The sequence below is a fragment of the Protopterus annectens genome, chromosome 4.part0 (assembly GCF_019279795.1).
Source record: "Protopterus annectens isolate FY-2018-M chromosome 4.part0, PAN1.0, whole genome shotgun sequence".
NCBI classification, from domain to species: Eukaryota; Metazoa; Chordata; order Ceratodontiformes; family Protopteridae; genus Protopterus; species Protopterus annectens.
In genome coordinates, this window is record NC_056733.1 from 510,614,039 (window position 1) to 510,640,911 (window position 26,873).

A 26,873-nucleotide genomic window follows, 5' to 3' on the forward strand; every position below is an offset into this window, starting at 1 on the left:
TATATATATATATATATATATATATACATATATATATACATATATATATATATATATATGTGTGTGTGTGTGTGTGTGTGCAAACTTTTCAGACTTAATTTAAAAGGCTGCAGTGGATATGTGTAGGAAGGAGACAGGTGCTACAGACCACCTAACTGACTGTCAGCCACAGTGGAAGAAGAAGCCAGGCAAATTTGCAGCAGTGCAAATAAGAGGAACAAGGGCAGGATCTCGCCTTTACATTGGGGATGCTTTGGATTTAAACGTGTGGTCACCAGAAAAGCTGTTGAATACGAATTGTCCCGACAATTGTTTGAAGTACCAGTACCGAATAACTTTGTACCCTTGGAGGAATCTGAACCAGAGGAAGTGCAACCAAATCAAAAGAACCTCCCTCTAGAAGGTACAACATAGGAGCAAGCAAACCCTGCAACAACTTCCTCCCTCATCCATTAAACTGGTATATTCCTTTTTCTTGGTGAGTACCAGTGGCAAGAGGGGTAGGTAAAGGTGCCCAGAAAAAAAAATCAAAAAAACAACCCAAGACTTGAGACTGCTAGAAGGGGGAGGACAAAGTCCACAGTTTATGAGTAAGACTTAAAGTTGTAGAGTGTTCAAAGACAGTGGTAATTCAGCACAACTAGGCATTGCCAAAAAGGAGGAGACTGAGGGGGGCGTGAAAGCCCTTTGACCATGTGACTCCTTCAGTGTAACATTTTACAACAGGAGGAGTGGTGTGGGGGGTTTCATATTTTGTGTGCAAGTCATTTTACTTATAAACCAGATTATACAGTTTATTAATTTTAATAGTTAGCATTCCAAGTAGCTGATACAGTTACTTCATGCAAACAATGTCAGTGTTGTTGCTGAATGTATGAGGACTAGGATCAAAGTTAAAGCATACTGCATTGGTGAAATCGTTGGCTAAGCTACAAGTAGACATAATTTGTGTTCAAGAGGTTAAAATCTGTAAATCAAATTGAAGATGTTTGGAGAATGTAATGGTGGGGGGGGGGGGGGGCTGCTGGTTATGAGTTTGTCTCCATAATCCAATAAAAGAGTAGCAATATTCTTGCATCCAGGTCTAAGTTAGTCCGTTATAGACTGAGAAAGACAATTCATGGAGGTGGTATTTTGCCCAAGTACAAAAATCTAGAAGGGAAACTCATAATAGTCAGTATTTACAGTTCAAACCTGAATAATCCAGCATTTGTGACAGAATATTGTATGGCAACATTAGAAGTCTTTAACTAGACTCAACTTCTGGAAGTTGTAGGTGGTGATTTCATTGTTGATATAAACTCAGTAATGGATACATCAAATTCCAAAAGTGAGTAACACTTAAAGAACTAGACTGTGCTGAAGACTAATATGCAACAACTACATTTGGAGGATGCATAGCACATAATATACCCCGCTGACATGGGGTTTACTTTCTCTGCTCTGAGTGGTAAAGTTCATATTAGGTTTTACTACTTTCTTATGTTAACAAAGTTAACTATGGACGTCAGAGAAGATAAGGTTCTGCCCTGCCCATTCTCAAACCATGATGCTCTTTAATTTTCTTTAGTGTAGAGCCTACCAGGCAAAAGAGAGGTTAGGAACTGGAGAATAGACCTCCTGATTCTCAGAGATAAAATAAGGAATTGATACGTACAGACGTGTAAAAATATATACAGTCCATAGTCTTCACACATTGTACCCATGCAGTTAACATTATAGCTTATTACACTGTTCCAATATATTAATTATATATTATCATTGGGAGTTGTTTTAAACACCTTTATTAAATGTATCTAGTACTATACTGCTGATTGTTCACTATTGTTCATGTACCAAGTCTGTTGGGTGCATCCTTGTTGAAGATGAAGTAATGTTAACAGAAGTGGCATGTAATAGGACACACTAAAGTTTGAATCTAGTGATTTTTCAGAGGCGGACACTACAGGTAGAGCCAAACCGTCTTCTGTGTGGCCGGTTTCACTAGAGAGTTTGATATGTCCTTGGTTTGTCCTCATGCCATCAAGGAACCACGGATAGCCTCACCGATGGTAACTCAGACACTTTACTTTTTAAACAAGAAATATCTTTACCAAATTATCACTTATGACATAGACAATCATACATTTATATTAACGAGAACAAACTATATTGACATAGTTTCAGTTGCAAACATTATATATCACATAAAATCTTCTACAGTTATTGTCAGCCAAACATAACATAGCTGATTCAATTCCTGCCTTCTCTTAAACCTCATTCTTCCTCCAAAACATTATTCTACATGTATTGTTCCCATAAATTCCCTTTTTTATATTTAATTTGCTCCTACCCTTTTCTAAAGATTCCACTTCCAGTTCTTTTATCTCTGTTACTATATGCACTACTTTTAGTACAGTCGGTTTAGACTTTGATTTCCATTTTCTAGCAGTTGCTTTTTTTGTCATCCACAAGAAGTAAACTCAAAAAGGCCTTACTATGTCTAGGCAATTCTGACTCTGTATCACAGTTCAAAAAAAATAATTTCCTTAGTTACACCAATTTGCTCACTCAGTATTCCTGGCAGAGTAGTCTGCCGGGAATTTTTGAAGTTGGCAAACTCATTACACTCCCAAAACATATGATGTTCTTCGTACATACAGCTGCAGTAATCACATATGGGTTCTCTGCCGTCAGGCGGGTCCTCGGTCGGCCGAATTCCAAAGTCTTGGTCCGGCGTCGGTTGTTGTCGCTTTCTTTCCTGACATCAGTGCGACAGGGGTATATAAGACACAGCCGATGCCATATTCCCCAGTCTTTTTTGCCATGCTGTGCCCGAAGCAGAAGCAGTTTGCAAGTGCCGGTCGGCCAGCTCCTGAATTTACGAAAAATTGGAAACCGAAGTCTTCTTTAAAGCTAAGTACCCCATTGGGGAAACTTTTCTTGCCTCAGACCTGTCAGACAAAGTTAACAATTGTATTTCTTGTGGGAAGCAAATACCGCATAAGGATTTCCATTCCCTCTGCATACCTTGTTTAGGCCCAGACCACGACATCTCGGGCTGTCGCTTTTGCGCTACTTTCAATAAACGCACTATTAAGCGTCGGGCGGAGTTCGCCCAACATTATTTTGGTAAAGCCTTTGATTACAAAATGTCATCGGAGACTCCGACTACCGTTTTGCCCAAAAAACGCAAGGACAAGGACCAACACTCGAGGCCCGCGGTCTCCACCAACACCACGCCAAAACCGACTACACGTGGTCAGGTTCTCAGCGAGATGCCTATGCAGTCCCTGACTACCGATGACACTTCCTTGGCGGTGTCTTCTGTAACTGAGACCGCAGGTACCTCGGCCCTTACTCAGACTACAACCAAAGCCACTGTGAGTGTTGAGCCTACTAATGTGGACAGGTCCACTTCCACCCAGGGTGTCTTTAGACCCTCATCCTCCTTTTCCATTAAGGCCTTTACTAAGTCCAAATCAGCCATGCATCCCAAGAGGCCTGTTGCACAGGGCCCATCCCCAGGTCCCATGCCTAAAAAGCAGATGCTTAAAATGGCTGAGGATTTAATTACTCTTATCAGGGGTTCCCAACCCCCTCCAGACAAGAGACCCAGAGTGGAGGAAGATTCTCCCTCCTCTGAACAGGGCTCCATTTTCTCAGAACATTCTGATGTTGAGGAACACTCGTACTCCCCTTATGAAGATTCCGATGCAGAGCAGTCCATTCCTTCTGTATCTCCCCCAGAGGACTTTTCCTTTGGGGAAACCTTGCACACCTTGAGGGAACACTTCCATTGGGAAGGCCAAGACTTTTCTGATTCCAAGAAAAGGCGTAGGGAATTTCTTTTGTTACCTCAACACAGACCTCTGGCCATACCTCTTGTCTTTGACATACTTGATGATGTTTACTCGGAGGCTTGTATTAATCCAGATTCCCTGCCTCCTGCCCTGGTCAAACCTGATAGGTACTACAGAGTTCCTAACTCTCACCAATTTCTTTTCAAAAGCCATAATGCTGACCCTGAAACCATTTCTCAAGGCCCCAAGGGCATGAAGGCCTCTACTGCCAAGAATCCACTGCCTTCCGAAAGAGAATCTAGATCCTTAGAAAGGTGGGGAAAAAATGTATACACCTCGGCCACCCTAGCCATGAGGGCCTTAAATTGTCAGTTCCATATGCTTAAATATCAACAGTTTCTGTTATCACAATTAAGAAATAAAATGTCTCAACCTGAACAACCAGATTTGAAGGAATTGCAGGATATGATGCATAGTGCAGAACAGGTGGGTAAACACACCTTACAATGTGGCTATGATGCCTTAGAGGCCTCAAGTAGAGCTGCTGTTACAGGATCAGTCATCCGTAGACATGCCTGGCTTAGGGAACAAAGCTTGCCTGATCATGTTAAAGCTAAACTACTAGATGCTCCTTTACAAAAGGATGTACTATTTGGTACTAATGCTGAGGAGATACTACGGAAAATGGAGGAAAAAGCTAAATCTATGCAAACTGTCAAGGCTTTTCTTCAGGTACAACCACCTCGTTTTAGCAGAAATTGGCCTTCTAAAAACTGGTCCTTTCCAGCCACAGACAAGCCCCAAAGAGGTAGATACAGACGCACAAGGGGCAGAGGACAATCTCAAGGATCATATAGAGGCAGACAATGGCAAACTCCAGCACCAAGAGGTGGCGAAGACAGTGCACAACAATTCAGGAAACAAACCCAATGGTTTCCTCCTTTTCATGCCAAGCAAGTCTCAGCTGGCAGCTCCCTTGGGAGGAAAACTGGCATTATTTACAAGAAATTGGCATATTATCACAACAGACAAATGGATCCTGGACATTATAACCAGAGGCTACAAATTTCATTTTCACACTCTTCCAAAAATGAGAGGCATGCCAAACCTGCCACACAATCAAAGGGCAGAGGCACAGATAGAAATTTCAAAACTCATGGACATGAAAGCTATTCAAGAGGTACCTACTCACGAACAAGGTCAAGGTTTTTATTCCAGACTATTTCTGGTACCAAGGAACGGAACCGACTGGAGACCCATTTTGGACTTATCCATCCTAAATACATTTCTACTCGTACCAAAATTCAAGATGCTCACATTACAGCAGCTTCTTCCCATGCTGGGCAAGGAGTTTTGGCTGGTAACATTGGACCTCAAGGAGGCATACCTGCATGTCCCAATCAGACAAAGCTGCAGAAGATACCTCAGATTTCTTGCAGGTTCAATCCACTATCAATTCTCTGCATTGCCCTTTGGCTTATCTACTGCGCCCAGAGTATTCACAAAATGCCTGGCATCAGTAATTGCCTACTGCAGACTTCAAGGGATACAAATTTACCCTTATTTGGACGACTGCCTGATCCAAGCGGACAGCAAGCACACACTTCTGGAACATCTGGCTTATGCAACACGGTTACTGAATTCTCTGGGATACACAATCAACCAAGAGAAATCCAGGCTAACACCATCTCAGAAAATAACTTTCCTGGGTGCCAACTTGGACACAAACACCCAGATGGCCTACCTTACGCCAGAAAAACAAGGGCAACTAACTCAGTACTTCAAAATACTAGCAAATTGTACCAGGCTTACTGCAAGGAAAATCCTGCAGGCTCTGGGCTTCATGGCATCTTGCATTCTTTTAATCCCATGTGCAAAGTTGCATATGAGAAAACTTCAATGGTACCTAAAAAACCTGTGGTCTCAACACAGCCACAATTTGGAAACAATAATACCAATAATTCCATGCTTGCAAAAGGAATTTCTATGGTGGGCCCAAGCATGCCAAACAAACACAGGTCTCCCATTCTGCAAGCCTCAAGCAAATCAAGTCATCACAACAGACGCCTCAGATTACGCCTGGGGGGCGCACATGACAGGCAGGTGCATTCAGGGCAAATGGTCCCAAAAGGAAAAGCACCTTCACATCAATCAAAAAGAAATGCTAGCAGTGATAAATGCTATTACAGCATTCAAGGACCTCCTGCATCCAGGACAATTATTGATAAGAACAGACAACACCACAGTAATGTGGTACATAAACAAACAAGGAGGAGCACATTCATATCCCCTGTGCAGACTAGCCATGAAACTTTGGAACTTGGCTCTGGAATGGCAAATCGAACTTCAAGCACAGTACTTGCCAGGTTTGGAAAACACGCTGGCAGACAATCTAAGCAGAAATGACAGATCCACACGAATGGAAGTTGCATCCTCAGGTGTTTACAAAGATAATCCAAGCGTGGGGGAGGCCAGACATAGATCTCTTCGCCTCCCACAGGAATCATCAATTGAGAAAGTTTTGTTCAAGGACCTTTCATCCAAAGGCCTGGAGAGTGGACGCCCTTTCATTCAACTGGACAGCATGAACAGTGTACGTTTTCCCACCTCTGCCTCTTCTGTCCAAGGTCCTCTTGAAAGCAAGAGCAGACAGACCGAAGATGATACTGATTGCTCCAGACTGGCCAAGACAGCACTGGTACCCACTCCTGAGGAGCCTAACACATACTCCTCCCTGGCCTCTACCTCTAATGCCTCTTCTGCTGACTCAGCACAGCTACAAAACTCTTCACAGTCAGCTGAAAACACTCAATCTTGCTGCATGGAAAATTCCTTAACACCACAACAGACTCTGCTCCCCAAAGAGGTGCAGGATGTCATTCTGGAGGCCAGAAGGCCATCTACTAGAAAGATTTATTCCGCAAAATGGAAACGGTTTTGCTCTTGGAATGAGAAAAAAGGCCAGGACCCTAGAAAACTGAATTTGCCTCCGGTATTACAGTATCTAGCTGAGCTGCTGAACAGTGGACTTTAATTTTCCTCTATAAAAATCCATGCCTCAGCCATTTCTGCAGAATTCAACACGGATCCACCGTTATTCTCTCACCCACTTTTAAGACAGTTCCTCAGAGGGGCTAAAAATATAAGACCATCAAGGAAACAACCTGTGCCAGCCTGGGATCTTAATTACATTCTAGAAAAATTAACATTGCCTCCATTTGAAACAGCTGCCTCAACAGATTTGCAATATTTGTCCTGGAAAACAGCTTTCCTTCTGGCCATTACCTCAGCTCGTAGGGTTTCGGAACTACAAGCCCTCATGGCTGTGCAGCCCTTTCTCATTTTCCATCAGGACAGGGTTTCCCTTCGAACCAACCCGTCATTTATGCCTAAAGTGGTATCCAGGGTAGCCTTGAATCAAGCCATACACTTACCTACCTTTTACCCCAATCCTCAAAACAAAGGGGAAAGGCTGCTACATTCCTTAGACATCCATAGGCAGCTACGTTATTATTTGGACAGAACAAAGCCTTTCAGGAAATCAGAACAACTTTTTGTGTCCTATGCTGTAGGAGCTCAAGGGAAGCCTGTTTCAAAACAGACAATTTCAAAATGGATAGGCCACTGCATACGATTTTGTTACTCCTATCATGGGAAATCTGTCCCTACAGGCATCAGACCCCACTCCACCAGGGCCACTGCTACCTCTCCAGCCTTCCTCAGAGGAGTTCCTACCAAAGATATTTTGGAGGCAGCCACTTGGAGTTCTGTACATACCTTCACAAAACACTACCACCTCCCCTTATATTCCAAAACTAGAGCAGGCTTTGCCACTGCTGTGTTGCAGGGCATTCTGGCTCACCCCAGTTCCACCTAGTGCCTACCACCCTGTGCGTAGCTTTGGGATTCTACCCATATGTGATTACTGCAGCTGTATGCACGATGAACATAGTACAGTTTTGTACCTACCATAAATGTAGATGTTCGAGTGCTAATACAGCTGCAGTACAGGTTTCCCTCCCTCCTTCCCCTCTTGGTAAAGGACTAGTGGCTAACACCTCCTCATACAACCTAATTTGGGTTATCCTCCTATGGTGTATTTGCTTGCAACTACTGTTTTTTGATTACATTGCATTGCTTGAATATATATATATATATATATATATATATAATTTATGTGTTGCCTTCCTTTTGGGGGCACCTGACATCTGGGGCAAGAAAGACTGAAGAATATGGCGTTGGCTGTGTCTTATATACGCCTGTCGCACTGACGTCAGGAATGAAAGCGACAACAACCGACGCCAGACCAAGACTTTGGAATTAGGCCGACCGAGGACCCGCCTGACGGCAGAGAACCCATAAGTGATTACTGCAGCTGTATTAGCACTCGAACATCTACATTTATGGTAGGTACAAAACTGTACTTTCCCAGTTATCTCTTTCTTCCTAATCACACCTCCTAATGTTGCAATCTACCTGAGAAAAAAATTATTTTTGTCTACCTTAAGATATAAAAAATACCTATGCAAACACTTCCAAGCAAATATCCTAAATCTTCTAGACTTTGTTGCATATTTGAGAGCAATACAGATATCCTTCCATTGGTTCTTTGTGAATTGCTTATTTAGTTTCTCTTCCCAATCCTTTCTAACCATACTAATTATCCCCTTTTTAACCGCAGCTTCTGTTCTAGTTTCTACTAAAAACTCTGTCAGTGCTGGTCTTTTACTTAGGATCGCCATATTCCTTTCTGTTTGCCTGTACTCTGATAGCAATCCTTGATAGGGAGGGCAATCTCTAGCCTTCACTCCAAAATTAATTTCTGGCCTCTTCCCATTCTATTACATTTCCTTCTCTAATTACTTGCCCCTAGTACCTTGATTCTGTTGTCAGATTTCTCCAGTAACTTTCAGCCCCCTCTTGCCTATTCTCTGCATCCCTATCAGCAGAATCTCCTTTCTCCATTCCTGTATTGGCTTAGTTCTCAGAATACTTTCTGCTACTTTATGAATGTAATATTCTGTATGGTTGTTGTTATCCTTAAGGCTCTGCATCCAAATTCCCAGTCTCTCCTCATTTCTTGAGTTTCTCCCATGTTTCATCATCATCCCTTTCCACTTTGAATTATAGCTTTTTGCTTGTTCTATACATACTAGCCTTGGTTGTGTAGCTGTGAAGTGTCCCTTCAAATCAGGTAATCCCAAAACACCTTGTTCTATTGGAAGGATCAACTTATCCCACTTGACCGTTGTCCTCTTCCCCTTCCAAGTAAAGTCCTTCAGCTCTGTATGAATTGCTATCCACAGCTTCTCTGTTTTTAAAAAAAATATGCCTTATAACTAAAAGGACTAAAAACATTTTCACTTTTTTCCATTTTGCTATCCATATCAGTAAAACAATTTCCAATTTCACAGTTTTTGTATAATCTTTTGTTTAGTCTCTTCCTGCATATCCTTAGCTGCCATAAAAGAATCATTTCTAAGCCATACTCATAAGTAGTTAATTTTATCATGTCTCCATAAATATGAATATTGATGAACCAATTTGTTTGTGGATACTTATTTTACAGCTATTGCCTTTGTTTCATCTTCATTAATTTTGTATACCAAAGTGACTTGAAACTGTCTGAGAATGTTTTAAAACACTGAAATGTCCTTTTTTATTTTTGTTTTATCAGCTACAAAATAATATTGTCTGTAAATAAAGCCAACTTTACTTGACTACTGTACCAATTATTTCATTGAATTTCTGAGACCCTTATTTTCATTGCTAATTGTTCTAAATATAATGCAAATAACAAAAGCTAAAGAGAACACTTCTGGCTGGTTCCTCTGTTCACCCAGAAGTTATCAGAGCAAAACCCCCACCCACTTTAATTTTCACCTCCAATCCTCATACATCATCCTAATTAACCTTATTATTTTTTCAGGGAATGCAAATGCTTCCATTGCCCTACTTACTCTATCATATACATTCTCTGCATCATCACCCACCAACAACAGTGGTATTTTCTTACATTCCGCAATACTCTGGATCATCATTGTTCTGCTAACGTCAGATGTTTGCTTCCCCTCCATAAAACAACATTGATCTATATCTGTTCATTTTGGCATCACTTTTGCCATTTTTTTGGCATTGTAGACATGAATACTTTATAGTTTTGGTTTACAATCGAAAAGGGCCTATATGAAGTTGTGTCTGATGGGTCTTTACCATCTTTAGGCATTAAAGCCACTGCAGTTTACTTCCAGGATGTTGGTGCGTCTCCTCATTTTAAAGTCCTGTTAAACAACACCTTCCAGATCTTTATCATTTTCTTCCCTTCTAGCTTCCAAACGTCCACTGGAATACCATTTAGTCCTGGTAGACTTTCCTTTAGATTGGTTTTACATCATTATTTTTGTTTCCTCACTTACTATCCTATTAGCAGTTGAGCCTCCTCTACCTCTAACCTTGACATGTTTAATTCTTCCATAAACATTTCCTTTTGTACTATTTCTTGATTTCCATATTCCTGTGCTTTATACATATTTTCATAAAATTTCCAAAATATTTCTAATACCTCTACAGGATCTGTGGTTATTTTCCTTGTTATATGTTCCCTGCATTTAGCAACAACCCTGTGTATTTTCTGTTGCCTGAGCCATTGTGCTAAAAACGTTTGTGCTCTAGTGTTATCATAAAACAGTTGCCTAGCAGCAGTCTTTCTAAACTCATGCATATTATCTGACTAGTCCCTTATTTTCCCTTTAACACTGTGCAATTGCATCTATTCTTGTTCTGTGAGATTCCCCATATTCCGCAATACTTTAATCTTTGTCAGTCCCTTTAAATAATTCTTGTAACTTCTTAACCATATATCTTTTTTATTTCTACCCTATTTTTAAACTCCACTTTCAGTTATGCTTTCTAAAGAAATTTCTGTCTTCCCTAATAACACCTGAATAATTTCCACTACCCATTTCTTAAATTCCTCTCTATGTAACAGATAGGTGGGGAAGTGCCTGTGTCTCATTTTTATTTCATTGCCCTACATTTTTTATTTTAGTTTTTATTGGTCTGTTATCTGAAATAGCTATTGGGTACGAATTAAAACTGTCAATTAAATGCAGATGTCCCTGTGAATTTGTCTAGCCTAGCCCAATTTTTGTACATTGGGGAATAATATGTGCATTTTTCTCTGAGTTCCTACTACTGAATTCACATATTCCTTACCAAATACGTTCATACATTTCTTCAAAAGTATACCCTGTTTTGTTAAATTTTTCCCTTCTAGGAATTTCAGGTGGAATATAAATATATGCCAGCATGATCCTTCCTCTCCTTTGCCAGTAGCCCCTTACTGCTAGAAATCATCCATTGTTTTTATCAAATCCACATAATCATCTCGTTCCAGATGTGTCTCCTGTAGCATAGCTATTTGCACTCTGCATTTTTAATACAGTTCACTACTCTCTTATGTTTTCTGTACATCTTTGAGACCATTCATATTCAAAGATATGTTGCCATTATAAGTTGTTATTCCCATCTGTTATGTGTAACAGCTTTTTTAAATGTCTGGTTTCAGCTTTTGTGTTACTTCTACACACTGATTTTTGGCAAGTTTGTCTTTTATACACTTGATGTTATGTTGTCCTATCTCACCTTCATTCTTACAGTGATGGGTTCGGTGCCGATTCTCGGCTCCGACTTTGCCAAATATATAGCTGAACGTCTCAAACCTGGCTTGTGGCAAGAAGGTATCCCACAATGCAGGTGTGTAATCCCTCAGATCTCTTTTGCCGCTTTATGAGATTGGATGCGCTCATCTTGGCTGTGGCTAAGTTGTGACAAATTTTCTTTTATTTTTTCTCTATATTAAGTTAGGCTGTGGTGGTGCAGCGGTTAGCATTGTCACCTCACAGGAAGAGGTTCTCTGGTTCAGTTCTCGGCTGGAGCGCCTTCTGTGTGGAGTCTGCATGTCCTCCCCGCAGTCAAGTAATGTTTAAAGACATGCAGGTAGGTGCATGCGTGAATGGGTGTGCCTTCATTGAAGGTTGGGCGTTGGACTGGCACCTCTGCACTGTAAAAATCTACTGCCAATCATAAGCGGACTGGCTTTCCACTGTGGCGACCCCTAACCAAGAAAAGCCGAAATACATTACTTTTACTGTTGTATTTGATAATAGATAGCTTATCTTTTACTTATATTTAAATCTTTGCGCGTTTTATTGCATTACAGATAGATAGTGATAGTTTTATCCCCTTTGGCTCTGCTTTTGCCGTTGCTTTGTAGGCCTACTTGTATCCCTTGTAGTGGTTGTTTCTGTCTGTTTAGTTTATTAGTAGCTCGTTTAGGTTAGAGAGCTATTCGCCCGTTTAAGTCAGAGGGCTTGTAGTTAATTGTTGTCTTGTCTGTAAAATTGGACCGTTTGAGTTAGAGGCCCTATTTTTTCTCCCTGGTTGTCTGTTTCCAATAGTTAGTATTCAGTGTAGCTTTAACTGTTCAATATTTCAATAGTTCAATAGCTAAATTTTCTTGTTGTTTTTGTGGGCTCATCTTAACTATGTCCAAAGACCCAAAAGAGGGGGAACATAAGCCTTCGGGCTTGAAAAAATGCCAGAAGTGCTCACAAAAAATGTCCATCACAGATGGACAAGTTATATGTGTTTATTGCCTTGGTGCTATTCACCTACAAGAAGACTGTACCTTTTGTCACTTTTTCAGTGCAAGAGTACTTCAAGAAAGGAGAAACAAATTGATCCTGAAAGGGCTCTTAAAGCCAGCTTTTGAGGAAGCTATCCATAGCTCTTCTTCTTCTTCTTCTTCTTTTTCTTCTAAAAAGGAAAAATCCCCCAAAAGACATTCACCTGCAACAGTGGCTCAGTCAGAGCCGCCACTGAAGCTACCAAAAGTCTCTAAGGCCACTATCTCCTCAGCTCCAAAGTCCTCGGAGCCGCAAGATACCTCTACTCGGAGCCTGTCCATGGATATTTCACCGGTTTCTCCAACACTGAGATCTCCCATTCTGCACAGGTCTCACTGTCCATCCCTGTCTTTCAGGTCCACCAGGAGCTTATTGGACAATGAAATGTAATGGGTGGTGCGCAGACTCCTGAAGTCGCCGGCGCCGACTAAATTATTTTCGACTTCCACCCATTTGGTCTCTGAACCTACTGTACCAATTATGCCTACTGTTGTTCCTCCTCCGAGCCAAGCTGGACCTTCAGAGCCAGGGTGCTTGGCACCCCTTACTGTGGATCCATCGGTTCCGAGATCCCTTTGGTGTTCATGGAGCCGACTTCTGCTCTGACTCTCTTGGTGCCGCCAACAGAGTTTGGGAGCCGGGATTCCCCGGTCGACCCCGGGGGGGGTGATTTTCTGCCCCGATCTTCTTTAGGGCCGAGTCTACCCCTCGGAGTGTCGGCCCGGGTTAGCTTGGCTCCCTCATTGGCTTCTGGTCCGATTTCATTGGTTCTGTTGCCTTCCTCTGTCTCCCTGAAGCCAAGGGAGTCTTCAGAGCCAGCGGGATATGCCCTTGAGCTGATGAGGAGTGTGTTGTCTACCCATTCAGCACCACAGAAGGATACTAGCACTCATCCCCCTAAAGCACCAGCTACTGTCTCAGCACCACCCATTCCACAGGACAGCAGAGATCCAGAGCCTCAGGATCTCCCAATGGGCGAACCCCTCTCATCCGAGGCCTCCCCAGAATATCCTCCTGAGGAGCCACCTCTGAAGAGAATTTGCAAGAGGAAGCACGTAGACTCCCGAGATGAGTCCGTCATTTCAGACACTGACCTTGATGAGACGGAAGGGTCCCCACGGTCGTCCTCTGATGATATCTCATTTGCAGATATTCTAGGGATCCTGAAGCAGAGAGGCGGCCGGCAGGCCACCATCCCTTCTGATGAGGAGTCAGTGTATTTGAAGGTTTTTGGGTCTCAACCTTCTGCCTCCTGGGTGTCTCCGCCTTTCGATGAACCACTCCCTCAGAGGTCAAATAAATTCTTGTCAGCTCCTTCAGGAATGGATTTCCTCACTAAGGGGTTACCCGTAGATACTATGGTGGTGGCAGCAGCCACCAAGAAGGAACTTCCAGAGACTTCCTCATCTGTTCATCTTCTGAATAACGACTCTCGAATGATGGACGGATACGAGAAGCGTGTCTTTTTGTCAGCGACATTCTCACTATGATCGTGGAACTACCTATCTCACTTAACAAGGCTACAAAGAGATCTGGAAGAGCTAGGAGATTCTCTACAAGGTACATTAGCTGCGGGGGTGAATGAGAAGGTCTCCTCCCAGCTGTCCACCTTAAATTCCATTTTCAACTCCTCCATGAAGCTCATATCCTACGTAGCAGATGGAGCGAGCAGGGCAGCGGGTTCCGGAGTTTCCCTTAGGAGACCCTCCTGGATGGTATTGTGTAATTTTGCAGAGCCCTTTAAGTCTACTTTTACTAATGCCCCTTTTGATGGTTCCTTACTCTTTGAACCCAAAGTAAAAGACACACTAACCCGGTGCGAGCAGGAAGGAAAAACTCTCTCTGCCATTGGAGTAAGTTTTTCTGTACCTTCAAGACCTTATCCTAAAGGCCAGAAGAGTAGAAAAATGTGGTTGAAAAGATCCCAGAGAGTTTTCCAGGCTGCACAGGGTGATTCCTTCCCCAGGGGCAGAGAGGGAGGCAATAACGGTAGACGCTGCCCCAGAGGCAGAGGGGGCCCGCAGAACCAGAGTGACCATGATTCCTTTTGTGGATGCCCTTATCAGCACTCCTGAAAGGAGGCCCGACTGCTCTACTCTGGAGGTAGTCTGGGGACATTTATCCATGTATCCAGAAGCCTGGCAAACTATCATAAGAGACAAATGGGTACTAAAAATAATATCCAGAGGATACTACATCCCATTTTCCAATCCTGTTCCACAGACCAGAACAATCCCAGATGTTCCAACCAATCTAAGGGAGCAAGCAACTATAGAGATTCAAAAGTTGCTGCATGAAAGAGTCATCCAAGAAGTCCCTGCAGACCAAATAGGATTTGGAACTTACTCAAGATTCCTTTTGGTACCAAAAAGAACAGGGGACTGGAGGCCCATATTAGACCTAAGCAAATTAAATGAATCTGTCAAGAAGTCAAAGTTCTGAATGTTGACACTGCAGTCTATACTTCCCTTTTTAGGGAAAGATGATTGGATGTGCTCGATAGACCTTCAAGATGCTTACTACCACATAAAAATGGACAAGATATCAAGAAGGTACTTACGCTTCCGACTGGAAGTCAGTCAATACCAGTTCCGAGCTCTGCCTTTTGGTCTCACTGCAGCCCCCAGAGTGTTCACCAAATTTAATGCAGTAGTCATGGCTCACCTGAGGCATCTTGGATTCCAAGTGTTTCCCTATCTAGACGACTGGCTCCTATCTGCCACCACCAAGCGATGGCTATCTAACTTTGGACATTTGCAATCAGCTGGGTATTACAGTCAGCTTTCAGAAACCTGCCTTGTTGCCCTGCCAATGTGTTACATTTATAGGCACAGATCTAGACACCTCCTCTATGGTAGCACTTCTTCCAACAGAACGAGTTATAGCACTCAAGACAGCAGATTCTTCACCTCCTTCCCAAGACCAAAGTGAAAGCAAAGATAATTCTGAGATTACTAGGAACAATGGCTTCCACAATTGCACCAGTCCCTCTTGCCAGAATGCACATGAGGAACTTTCAGTGGCTGTTGTTCTCCCAGTGGTCACTTCAAGAGATTCCTATGTCTCACCTGATCAGAATAACGGAATCATGCAAGAATGACTTAAGATGGTGGACACACTCCACTTATGTGACCATAGGGAGACCCTTTGTTCCACATCAACGCATATCTACGGTGACCACGGATGCTTCCCAGATTGGGGGGGGGGGCATTATCTGGTTGGACAGTCCAAGGTACATGGCAAGAACACAAGGCTCACTTGCATATAAATGTCCTAAAGATGAGAGTAGTGCTTTTTGCATTGCAAGCACTTCACGACTCTCTCCCTCTAGGGACAATTGCGATACATTCAGACAAGTATGTCTGTGGTTTGGTACATAAACAAGCAGGGGGAACCAGAGCTTACCCCCTTTGTCGAGAGGCCCTAAGAGTTTGGCAGTGGGCAGTTTCTTCCCACCGCTTTCTAATAGCAACGCACATTCCAGGGAAGTCCAACATGGTACCGGACAAGCTGAGCAGAGCAGTTTTAATGCCTCATGAGTGGTCTCTCAAACAGAATGTAGTGGAAATGATTTTCCGAACATGGGGTCAGCCTTACTGCGATCTCTTTGCCACTCCCATGAATTCCAAGTGCAGCAACTACTTTACCCTAGTCCCCCCTCCGGGGGAGACACAGAGAGACGCACTTGCTCACGATTTGCCCTCGGGACTTCCGTATGCTTTTCCTCCGTTTCCTCTCATACCCAGAATCATTCAGAAAGCACAGTACTTGGGAAACAGAATATTTCTCATTGCTCCTTACTGGCCTCGCCAAGTTTGGTTCCCCTTCCTTTGACCTCATCTTCAGGAGAAGCCTTGGACTCTGGACCCAGTGCCAGATCTGCTAACTTATATGTCAGGGGAGAGTCATCCTTCTCTCCACACCCTAAAATTGACAACTTGGCTGCTCCACTTCCCAGTTTAGTCAGGCTTCACAATTTCACTCCTACAGTTAAACATATCTTAATGTCCCCTCATATAGCTTCCACCAGAAAACTGTATTCTAGCAAATGGAAAAAGTTTTCCTTTTGGGCTCAAAACAGGAACATTGATCCTTTTTGTGCACCTATCCATTCTATTCTGGAATTTTTGGCGGAACTCTTCCAGCAAGGTTCAGCTGCAGCAACCATCAGGGTTCACCTCACTGCGATATCAAATTTCCACATTGGTGATTCTGTCTCTAACTTAATGTCACACAGGTTGTGTAGAGCCTTCTTAAGAGGTGCCTCCTTATTAAGACCTCCCTTTAAGGAACCCCTTTCGCCTTGGGATTTAAATTTTGTTCTGTCTCATGTCACGTTGCCACCTTTTGAGCCCTCATCATCTTCAGACCTCGAGTTCCTTTCCTGGAAGACCTTGTTTCTAGTGGCTATTATATCTGCTAGAAGAGTATCAGAGTTGCAAGCTCTTTCCATTAAACCACCATATTTGATTTTTCATAAGCATAGGGTATCCTTGCGAACTAATCCATCTTTCCTACCCAAAGTTTCTTCTCCAAATAACATAAATCAATCTGTAGAGCTTCCAGTGTTCTTTCCTAATCATAGCAACAAGGCAGAATACAAATTACATCAGACGTGCAGACAACTCAAGATTCTATTTGCATAGGACCAAATATTTTAGAAAATCTGACCAATTATTCATATCCTTCTGTGATGCGAAAAAGGGTAGCTCAGTTTCTAAAAATACTCTTTCCAATTGGCTTTCTAACTGTATTACATTCATCTATACCTCAAAACACAGAGATTTACCTTTTAAAGTGAAGGCTCATTCCACTAGAGCAATGGCTACATCATCTGCCTTTCAAGCCAGAATTCTCATGGATAATATTTGTGCAGCAGCTACTTGGACCACTCCACATACTTTTATCACGCATTACAAAGTGGGTTTGCCCTCCAGGGACAGGGCCTCCTTTGGTTCTACAGTGCTTAAAGGTGTATTCCCATGAGCCACCCAGGATAAAGGTGCTAGGGACGATGTCCCATCATTGTAAGAATGAAGACAAGATAGGACAACATAACATAAAGAAGTTATGTACTCACCATAACGTTCCATGTTTGTCCATCTCGCCGTTCATTCTTACGAACCCTCCCTCCTTCCCCTTGCCAAAGACTCCTTGCAGACCTGATGGATGTTTTTACTACTATTGGGAGTTCTTTGTTACAGTTGTTTCTCCTTCTATTGGGTATAGTATATATTTGTATATGTGTATATATATATATATATATATATATATATATATATATATACACACACATATATATACACATATATATAAATATATACATATACACATATATACATATATACATATAAATATATACATATATATATATACACACAGATACATATATATACACATATATATAAATACATATATATATATATATATATATATACACACACATATATATATATACATATATATATATATATATATATATATATATATATATATATATATATATACATGTATACATATATGTATGTACATATACATATATATATATTTGTATATATGTATATAGTGTACATATTCGGTAGTAGCAGCAAACAAGATCTGGGGAATTACACCACTGCATTGTTGGATACCTTCTTGCCACGAGCCAGGTTTGAGACTTTCAGCTATATATTCGGCCGAGTCGGAGCTGAGAATTGGCTCCAAACCCATCATTGTAAGAATGAACAGCGAGATGGACAGCAAACATGGAACGTTATGGTGAGTACATAACTTCTTTTTTCTTGTTATATCCTTTTAAACAGATACCTATGCTGAATTATACTCCAGTGCTTTATAAAAGCATCTGTACAGTTGTATTGACTCTAACATACCTAATAGAACCAAAGTAAGATCTTCAATGAAAAACAAACCTGCCTGGTAGACAACTGCCATTAATAGGCTGTACAATAGGGGAAAGAAATTGCTGTCTAAGAGTAGGAAGGAATGGTCTCAAAACTGGAAACACTCCCTCGTCAACTTAAACAAGCAAATAAGACTCCTAGTGAAGTCCTCCAAAGCTAACTTTGAATCCGGATTAGCTTCCCTACTAAGGGTAACCACAAGGCATTCTTTAGTTACATGTGTAACCTCAAAGGTAAGGCCCAGATCTGAGCTGAGCTCATAGTCAGTGGTACTATATATGTATAGAACCTGTGGATGTAGCAAACCTGCTGGCTGACAGGTTCAGCAAACACTTCACTCCCCTATCCCACCACATATACCCCTAAGCATCCCAAACATTTGTTCCCCACTTAGTATCTCTGAGGAGCAGGTCTTAAATGCCTTCTCCAAGGCCAAAAGTAGAACCTGTATGGGACCAGACAATATCCCAGACTGTGTTCTGCATGGATTAAAACAGGAATTAGCATCACCATTGAGCACGCTTTTCAGTCACAGCCTAAACACTGTCTTCAACCCAATGAAATGAAAAACAGCTACGGTCATCCCTTTGCACAAAAGGGGTGCATCCACAGACCCCGGAAACTGTAGACCCATTAGCCTGACTAGCTTTATCTGCAAGACTTTGGAACGAATCATCATACATGAATACATACAAATATTTCAAGCACAGGCATTAATGCCTATCTAGCTTGCCAATATACCAAAACACTTGTTCCTGTAATATGTGTCCAGGCTGTTCTTAAAAATATCTAAAGTAGTACTTGCTTTAATGTAATTTGGTAATTTTTCCATGCATCAGTTATTCTGTCAGAGAACCAGTTAGTACACTTCATTCATGTAGAATTTTCTATGTAGGTTGTCTGATGTTTCTCTACTTTACTTTTTGATTACCACAAACATTCCTAGAGGTAGTTGTCTCTAAATGCCCTATATACCTCAATAAGATCTCCTCCTAGATGTCTGTAATAGACATGTGCAAAATAAGATATTTTAGTCTTTCATAGTAACTTAAATTTTCACATCCATGGATGCTCTTGGTATATTTCCGCTGTACTCTTTCCAGTTTACTCATGCTTGTTTTCTTATAGGGTTTCCATAGTGTTAGTCCATACTCAAGTTTGTGTCTAATGTAACTAACAAACAATGACTTCATCATTTTTGATTTACTAGACTTTATAAATCATGGACCTTATTAATAAAGACATAGGAAATCCCCAAATGCTTGACCCCACCCAGTCTGACTTTGTCAAGGGGGGATCATGCCTGTTAAACTTGGTGTAATTCTTTGAGGCAGTCATCAAAGCCCTAGGCAAGGGCATATCTGTGCATATGGCCTACCTAGACTTAGCCAAGGCCTTTGCACAATCCCCCACTCAGGCATCATTGATAGACTCTCCCAACTGGGTATTAACCCATATATTGTCAGGTGGCTTGGAAACTGTCTCACTGATAGAATTCATACGGTCAAAATAGAGGATTCCACCTCCTCTAGCAGACTTGTAACCAATGGTTTTCCACAGGGATTGGTTCTGGGACTCCTACTGTTTGGAATCTTCTTCAAGGAAGTACAGGCTAAAACTAAAGGACTCTGGCTGACAAAGTTTGCTGAAGACTGCAAACTGGGAGTGATCATTGAAACCCCTAGTGATGACAACATCCTGCAAGAAGGTCTTACATAGGCTAATGACGGGTGCCAAAGCCATGGTCTTAAACTTAATGCAGAAAAATGCATCATCATCCCCTTAAGCAAGTGTGATGTTTCTGCAAACTACCACATCAATAGCAGTACCTTAAGCACACAGTCAGTGGCAAGAGATCTGGGCACACAGGTTGACAGCAACCTTAACATCAATCACCATGTCGCCACAGTGGTAAGAAAGGCATTTTATACTGCTCATGTCATATAAGTAAGGGCATTGCCTCCAGAAAAAAGAGGTTGCAACCCCCTGTACTCTTCCCTCATCAGGCCAGTAATAGAGTACAACACTCCCCTTGGTATGTTCCTTTGCAAACACCTGCAGCATTTAGAGAAACCACAAAGGTTCCTTCAAAGGAAATTCAGGGTCTTCAAGATCTGTCTTATACGGACAGACTGAAATCCCTGTCACTTTACTCTGTCATACAGACTGCTCAGAGGTGACCTGTGCCTTCCATATAGACGATCTCTGACCCAGCTTTGATGGAAATGTACTATCACAAGTCAAATGGCATACAAGTCACTCGCTCAGAGGACCATAACCTGGTATGTGACATCAACAGGTCTTGCTGGAGAGACAGATTTGTTTCATAGAGCTTGCCCCAGCTTTGGAAGAAGCTTCCTATTCAGGTTAAACAAAACCCTTTGTTGGCCCTATTTAAGGGCAACTTGGACAATTGGATTGGTAATCAGAAGTTCACCGTGGGTGTTCCACCTGTGTCCCTCTTGGACAGGGGCAATATGTACTGATTTTAGTGTCTGCTTGAACCAGACACTCTTGAGAACATGGGTTGAACTGGGCTATGCTTGTAAGGGCCCTGGGGCCATTAGCTTAGTAACCTTCTATGAACCTATGTCACATCTTACAAGACTTTTTATTTTAATGAAAACCCTCAAGCTAAAATACAAACACACCCCCATAAAATCCCCAGAACCATTTAACTGAATACAAACACAGAAAAAATATGTACATTTTCAGGTAATGAAGTTTAACACCCCTAATAGGAGCAGTTGTCCCAGATTGAGAACTATACTTACAGGCTTGAAATGACCTATAATGAAGGTTATGCTTGCTAAGACGCATGGTACAACCTGTGCTTCTGCTTAAACTAAGTGCTGTTTTTTCATGTCTTTATTCTTCTCCTAGATGTAGAAAGCAATTTAAATGCTTTCCGAAAACATTTTTATTTAGTTATTGAAAGATAATGGTTTTCTGTTTTTATTGCCCTTGTCAGCATGTCCCCATAGAGACATGGGAACCAACAATATAGTTGCTTTCAGTTGCAAGCTTTTAATGTTGCACTGTGATCATTTATTTGCTAAGTGAAAACTTTTCATCACATTCAATGTTTTTTTTTAACTTGCTTCCACTTAATACTTGTTATTAGATCCACACCAATGGCCTTAATCCAGTCATTCCCCAATGCAAAAAATAAGAAATAGCATATCAGTTTTACTTGTATCATTGTCTTTTGTCTTGGCTTTCTTCTCTTTTTATATTGCAGTGCCTATATTTCTTAAAACTGAAGAAGAAAGAATGAAGGAGGAAAAAAAAGCACCTGGTTACTTTAGTATCCCTGTTGCACACAAAAATAACTGAAAAAGCTTTACTACATAACATGCAGTATATGCCATGTTTTATAAATATATTGTTAAGAACAAAAACAGTTTTACTTAGTTACTGCATCCTTCTTCTCTTCTGTCCTTGATATTCTTCCAAACATTAGTAACATCAAGTAGGGCATATGCTTTGTAGTCCCCTATAACTTTAGCAAAGTCAAAAAAGTCCAATATTTCCAGGTTTTCTTGTTGTATCATATTTCACAAATGTGATTGATGCTTTGTAATTCCACATTTATTCATTTATTTCCAAGTTGCTGGTTTTCTTCATGTTGTTCTCCAGCTCCCAACTGTAGTCTCTGGTTCATTTCCAATGTACTTCTCATTCTTCTAGTCGACTACTGTGCTTTATTCTGTCTCTCAGGCATTTTCTTTTGGAACATTGGGAAAGGTTTCATTGGCATGGTCTCTCTCTGTGAGCTTTATCATCAGAATAATAAGAAGCAGAATCACCTTCTGTTTTATACGTCACTTTTTGTCGGACAAACTTTTTTGTATTTCTTCCTCAACATGTTCTGCTTCAGAAATGACTTTGTCCAGGAAAAAATATTTTGAAGATAGCTGGATTACAGCATCTTGAATCTCACAACTGCTTCTCGACATTCCGATTGCTGAAATAAATTTATTCTTCTGTCCTGTGTATAGTAAGTAATCATTTTCCACAAACACTCCACTGTCTCCAACATTTAGTATTTTCTCCTTCTGCTACAGATAGGATTGCATCTTTATTATTAGAGGTTTTGGCTGCTATCTCATTGCCAGGTTTGGAACATACATACAGTATGCCTTTTCATTTAACAGCTGTGGATTACCAGTCCAGTTGCTTATTTGTGCTTTCATAAAATTAACAGAGTCTGTTCCTTACAGTTGTTCTGGTACAGCAGAAAATATCAGGTTTTCCCTATGTCCCATTTTTTGAAACATCTCTTCTTGAACAGTCTCGTATTCAGCCTGCCTTTTCTTTATTTCGACCTCTAATTTTTGCAGTTTTATCAGCTCATCTGAATATCTATTTAAAGCTTCTTCCAATTTTCAGCCTTTTGTTATTTGAATTGATATACTACTGCAGTGTTTCATTTATTTTTATCAGAAATAAGTGCATTTGACTTATTTGTTTCCTCTAAGTTAGTAGAAGTCATGTCTTGCACTAAAGCTGGAACTTGAACTGGGTTTTGCTTAACAGCTGCAGGATTCTTCCCAGCCAGTGTTTTCTCCTCACTTTTTGTGGTTGATTTTCATTCGTGTTGTCTAAATTTCTTCTTTGCTTGCACCCAAGCAGTACACTTACTAGGTAGTACCTGAAATTTACCCAAAAAGACAAATTCACTGGCTCTCTTTTATGAGTTTCTGTTTTCAGACAGGGAAAGCTGAAATTAAGCTTTTACACAGTGTGCAGCCACATTGGAAAGCCCATTGTCACTGTTTTTATCAATCTTTTGAGAATTTGAAGAATATCATATTTTCACAGCTGCATTGCATTCCCCTTCCCAAGTGCTGCAGTGGCATAGGAGGCCTCAACATATTTGCATTTTATTGTGATTTTTTTTTGGCAGACTTGTTATGCACAGTGTATGTGCAAGCATGCATATAGGTGTATATATTTAGACATTTATACTGCCTTCAGGTTCTGTAACTTGCATTGTTTCCAGAAGTTAATCTCCATTATTCTGAGTGACTTTGTAGATATTGGATGCTTATTTTAAATAACATTTCTTTTTTTAATGTGTAGGTTCTGTCTCGTGCTCTCATGTACATTCCACAACTGGGGAAATATGCAGAAAGTATTCTGGAAAATGGTAGCAGCAATGGCAGGAAGCTTTCAAAACTACAGGCTATTGCCCGCCAGGCTATAGCAGCACTTTGTGCACTTGGCGGATTTAAAGAAACTATTAAAATAGGATCAGAAGTACAGGTAATCATTTTAACTTAGTCATTTAAAATGTGTGATATTAATTATTATTATTATTATTATTGTATCATTTGTGATGTTATTTAATTTTTTTCAGATTTGCATAATTTGTTTTTTGTTTATATTTTTATACTTGGTCAAGAGTCAAGCCAGAAAATGGGGTTACTTTTGATATGCGTAATGGAATAAATCTGTTAACAAAGAAATGAATAACAAATGCGCATTCGTCCTCGTGTATACATTTCCATTATGCATTGTCTGACTTTTTGTGTTTATTGTGCTGTGGTTTTGTAAAGCCGGTAGTATCCTACCAGTCAGTATCATTGTTGCCAGACCATTAGTTTCTTGTTTTTCCTCTGGAAGTAACTAATTCCTTCTTTTATTAGTCGTGGGTTATTTTGATTTGTAGCAAATATTTTATTAAGGGGTTACATAAAACAACACCTCTGTTGCCCATTCTTGTGCTAGTTTGGCAGATGTTCCTTCCCTTCCCTATTTATGGTAGTAGCTCCCTCATATATACGTGTTCTACTTAGTTCTGCTGCAAGCATTTTTTTTGTTTTAATCATTGCAGTAGAAATGCCCAATGGAAAGCTTGGAGGATGCTGTCTAGTAGCTTTTGTTTTCTTAATACTGGTAGGTATTCAGTCCTTTTCTGGTGCTTATAATGGTCACCACAGTGATGTTGAGGGACTCATGGGAGGTAATGATTTTTCATCTATACCCCTTGAGTTTTTTTTTGGCCACGTGTGTAGTAAAGTAATGGGAGTTACACATTTTCCTCTGTAGATCTTCCTGATGCATCTACACTTGCATAGTAGTATTGATTAACATAACCACTGATTAACAGCCTCCATCAGGTAGAAGTGCTATGCTAACTGTGTATTTCTTCTTCCACTTGGGAAAATTTTCAGACAGATTTCTGTCTTTACCGAGTCTTTCGTTTGTTTCTTTCTTCTAATCTTTGTTGCGATGCATCCATCACCTGTCACCGCTCCAAGCAGACGAAGAGTAAACAGTAGAGCTTGTGAGATGCTGATAGTACTGTGTGGGCCTGGGTGGAATGCTATTTGTGGTGTTCAAGTTTACATTAAGTTATATTTGCTTATTGATTTGTTAAGGTGTATAGTTAAGGAATTTCTGCTGGTTTACTTTTGAAAACTTTAGTTGCAGACAGTTAAGAATTTTTTGAAGAGTATTGTACAGTTAATATGTCATAGAAATCAAATGCCTGTAGCTCAGGATCTGCATTTTGTAACAGAAAAGCTAACTGTACCTCCTTTAAGGCCTGTCATTTCTTTTGACTCAAAAAGCTTGCCGTGGAAGTTTGTTTATGGTTGGTGTTACAACAGCATGGATTTTTGAAGTGCATATTCATGTGTAAAGAGCTGTGTGTAAGTTTCTCCAGAGAAATTCGATCTTAAGAACAAATAAATCCTTTTTGTCTAATGTGTTCTTTTAGTTGTTCTTGTCATTCTATTCGGGTTCATTTTTTTACAAGAAGCATGAATAAAATAATGTTGCACTACATGGGTGTTTTCACTTTCTGGGTTTCAAACTTACAAAAGCTACTATCAAAGCACTGCAGTTGTTTGGAAACTAAAAGCAAAAGTATTAGAAAGACGTGTATACAGCTTGTCAATCAAGATTTTGTCAACATACACTTAGCAGAATTGGTACTGCTACAAAGACGACCACTATTTATAACAACTCCTTAACTTATTAGCCAGTCAGTGGCTTTGCTTTCAAAATACATTTGATAAACAACTGCATTTAAACAGCCCAGTGTTAGTGACTGCCAATTAAATTGTCATTGCAGCTTTCTGATTCTGCTTGATTATTAATGTCTCCATTCTATAGTACACTGTCAAGAGCCTGAAACTTAAACTGTACCCTTTGTTGTTCCTTATACGATTAACTAGAGCACTTACTTCATAATTTCATTAGATTTTTTAAACGTTTATTAAATTATCACTTAATACATAGGCAAACATGCATTTATATAAAAGAAAAAAAAATGTTTCTAGTTACATACATTATACATCACATAAATTATTTTGTACAACTATCATCAGTCCCAAGATTATGTAAATTGTTCAATGCCCACCTTCTGTTAAACCTTCCCTCCCCTTCCAGAACATTATTCTGCATGTATTGTTCTCAGTTTCCGTTTATTTCTTTATAATTTGCTCCTACCCTTTTTTTTTTTTTTTTTTTTAAAGATCACACTTCCAGTTCTTTTGTCTCTGTTACAATGCGTGATACTTCAAATACATTTGATTTAGACTTTGATAACCATTTTCTAGTAATTGTTTTTTAGTAGTCACCAAAATTAAATTTAACAATGCCTTACTATGTCTAGGCAATTCAGATTATGTATCCCACCTTAAAAGATTATTTCCCCACTCTCACCCATTTGCTCACCCAATATTTCTGACATAGTACTGTGTAGGGAATTTTTAAAATCTGCCAACTCCTTACCCTCCCAAAACATACATTCCCTATTACCTCTTTCTTCCCTGTCATACCTCCAATATTTGCCATCTAGCCGAAGAAGAATTCTGTGGAGTCCGCTTAGGGTATAAAAATACCTATGCAAACACTTCCAAGCAAAACCCCCAAGTCTCTAGACTATGTCGCGTACTTTTGAAGCATAGATATGTCCTCCTATTGTTACCCTGGAAATTGCATATCCAGTCTCTCTTCCCAATCTTTTCTCAACTCGTCTGATTGATTCCTATAGTTATCTTGCAATATTTTATATCCATCCACCCACAACCCCTTTTTCCCATTTTTGCACATGGGGTCAGGGTGTAATTTCAATGGTGGCAATCATCTAGTGCCAAGGTTTACACTGTCGGGTGGCTATCTCTGCCATGGTAGTTCTTCCACACCACACACTCGCATGCATACTCACACCTATGGCACCCCACATGAAGAATTGAACCAGTAAACCTCTTGCTGTGAGGCGACTAAACTGTCCGCTGCGCCATATATGCTCTACTAATTATAGGTTCATAGGTTGGTACTAGGCTATCAGCCCTAGGGCCTATACAAGCCTAGCCATAACAATTCCCTGGTTATTTCTTCCCACACTATTTACTTCCCTGGACCCCTATCTAGCAGGGTGACTGACGTGATCCCCGGGGTAAATTTCCTTTCTCCCATCCAATCGTCAAAGTTCCTTTTGATGAGGACCAAAGAGGCACTCTGCTTGACATGTATGGGCAATCTGTTCC

At 40.6% G+C, this 26,873-nt stretch overlaps 1 protein-coding gene across 2 annotated transcripts in view; it reads left to right on the plus strand.

Annotated features, from left to right (window-relative positions):
- The window catches only part of HECTD4 (HECT domain E3 ubiquitin protein ligase 4), a 5,422,508-nt gene that overhangs the window by 3,557,870 nt on the left and 1,837,765 nt on the right, over positions 1-26,873 (plus strand). For both annotated transcript variants that reach the window (XM_044068422.1, XM_044068423.1), the window contains exon 41: positions 23,455-23,637. In XM_044068422.1, coding sequence (XP_043924357.1) covers positions 23,455-23,637 — 183 coding nt within the window. The remainder of the gene's footprint in view (positions 1-23,454; positions 23,638-26,873) is intronic.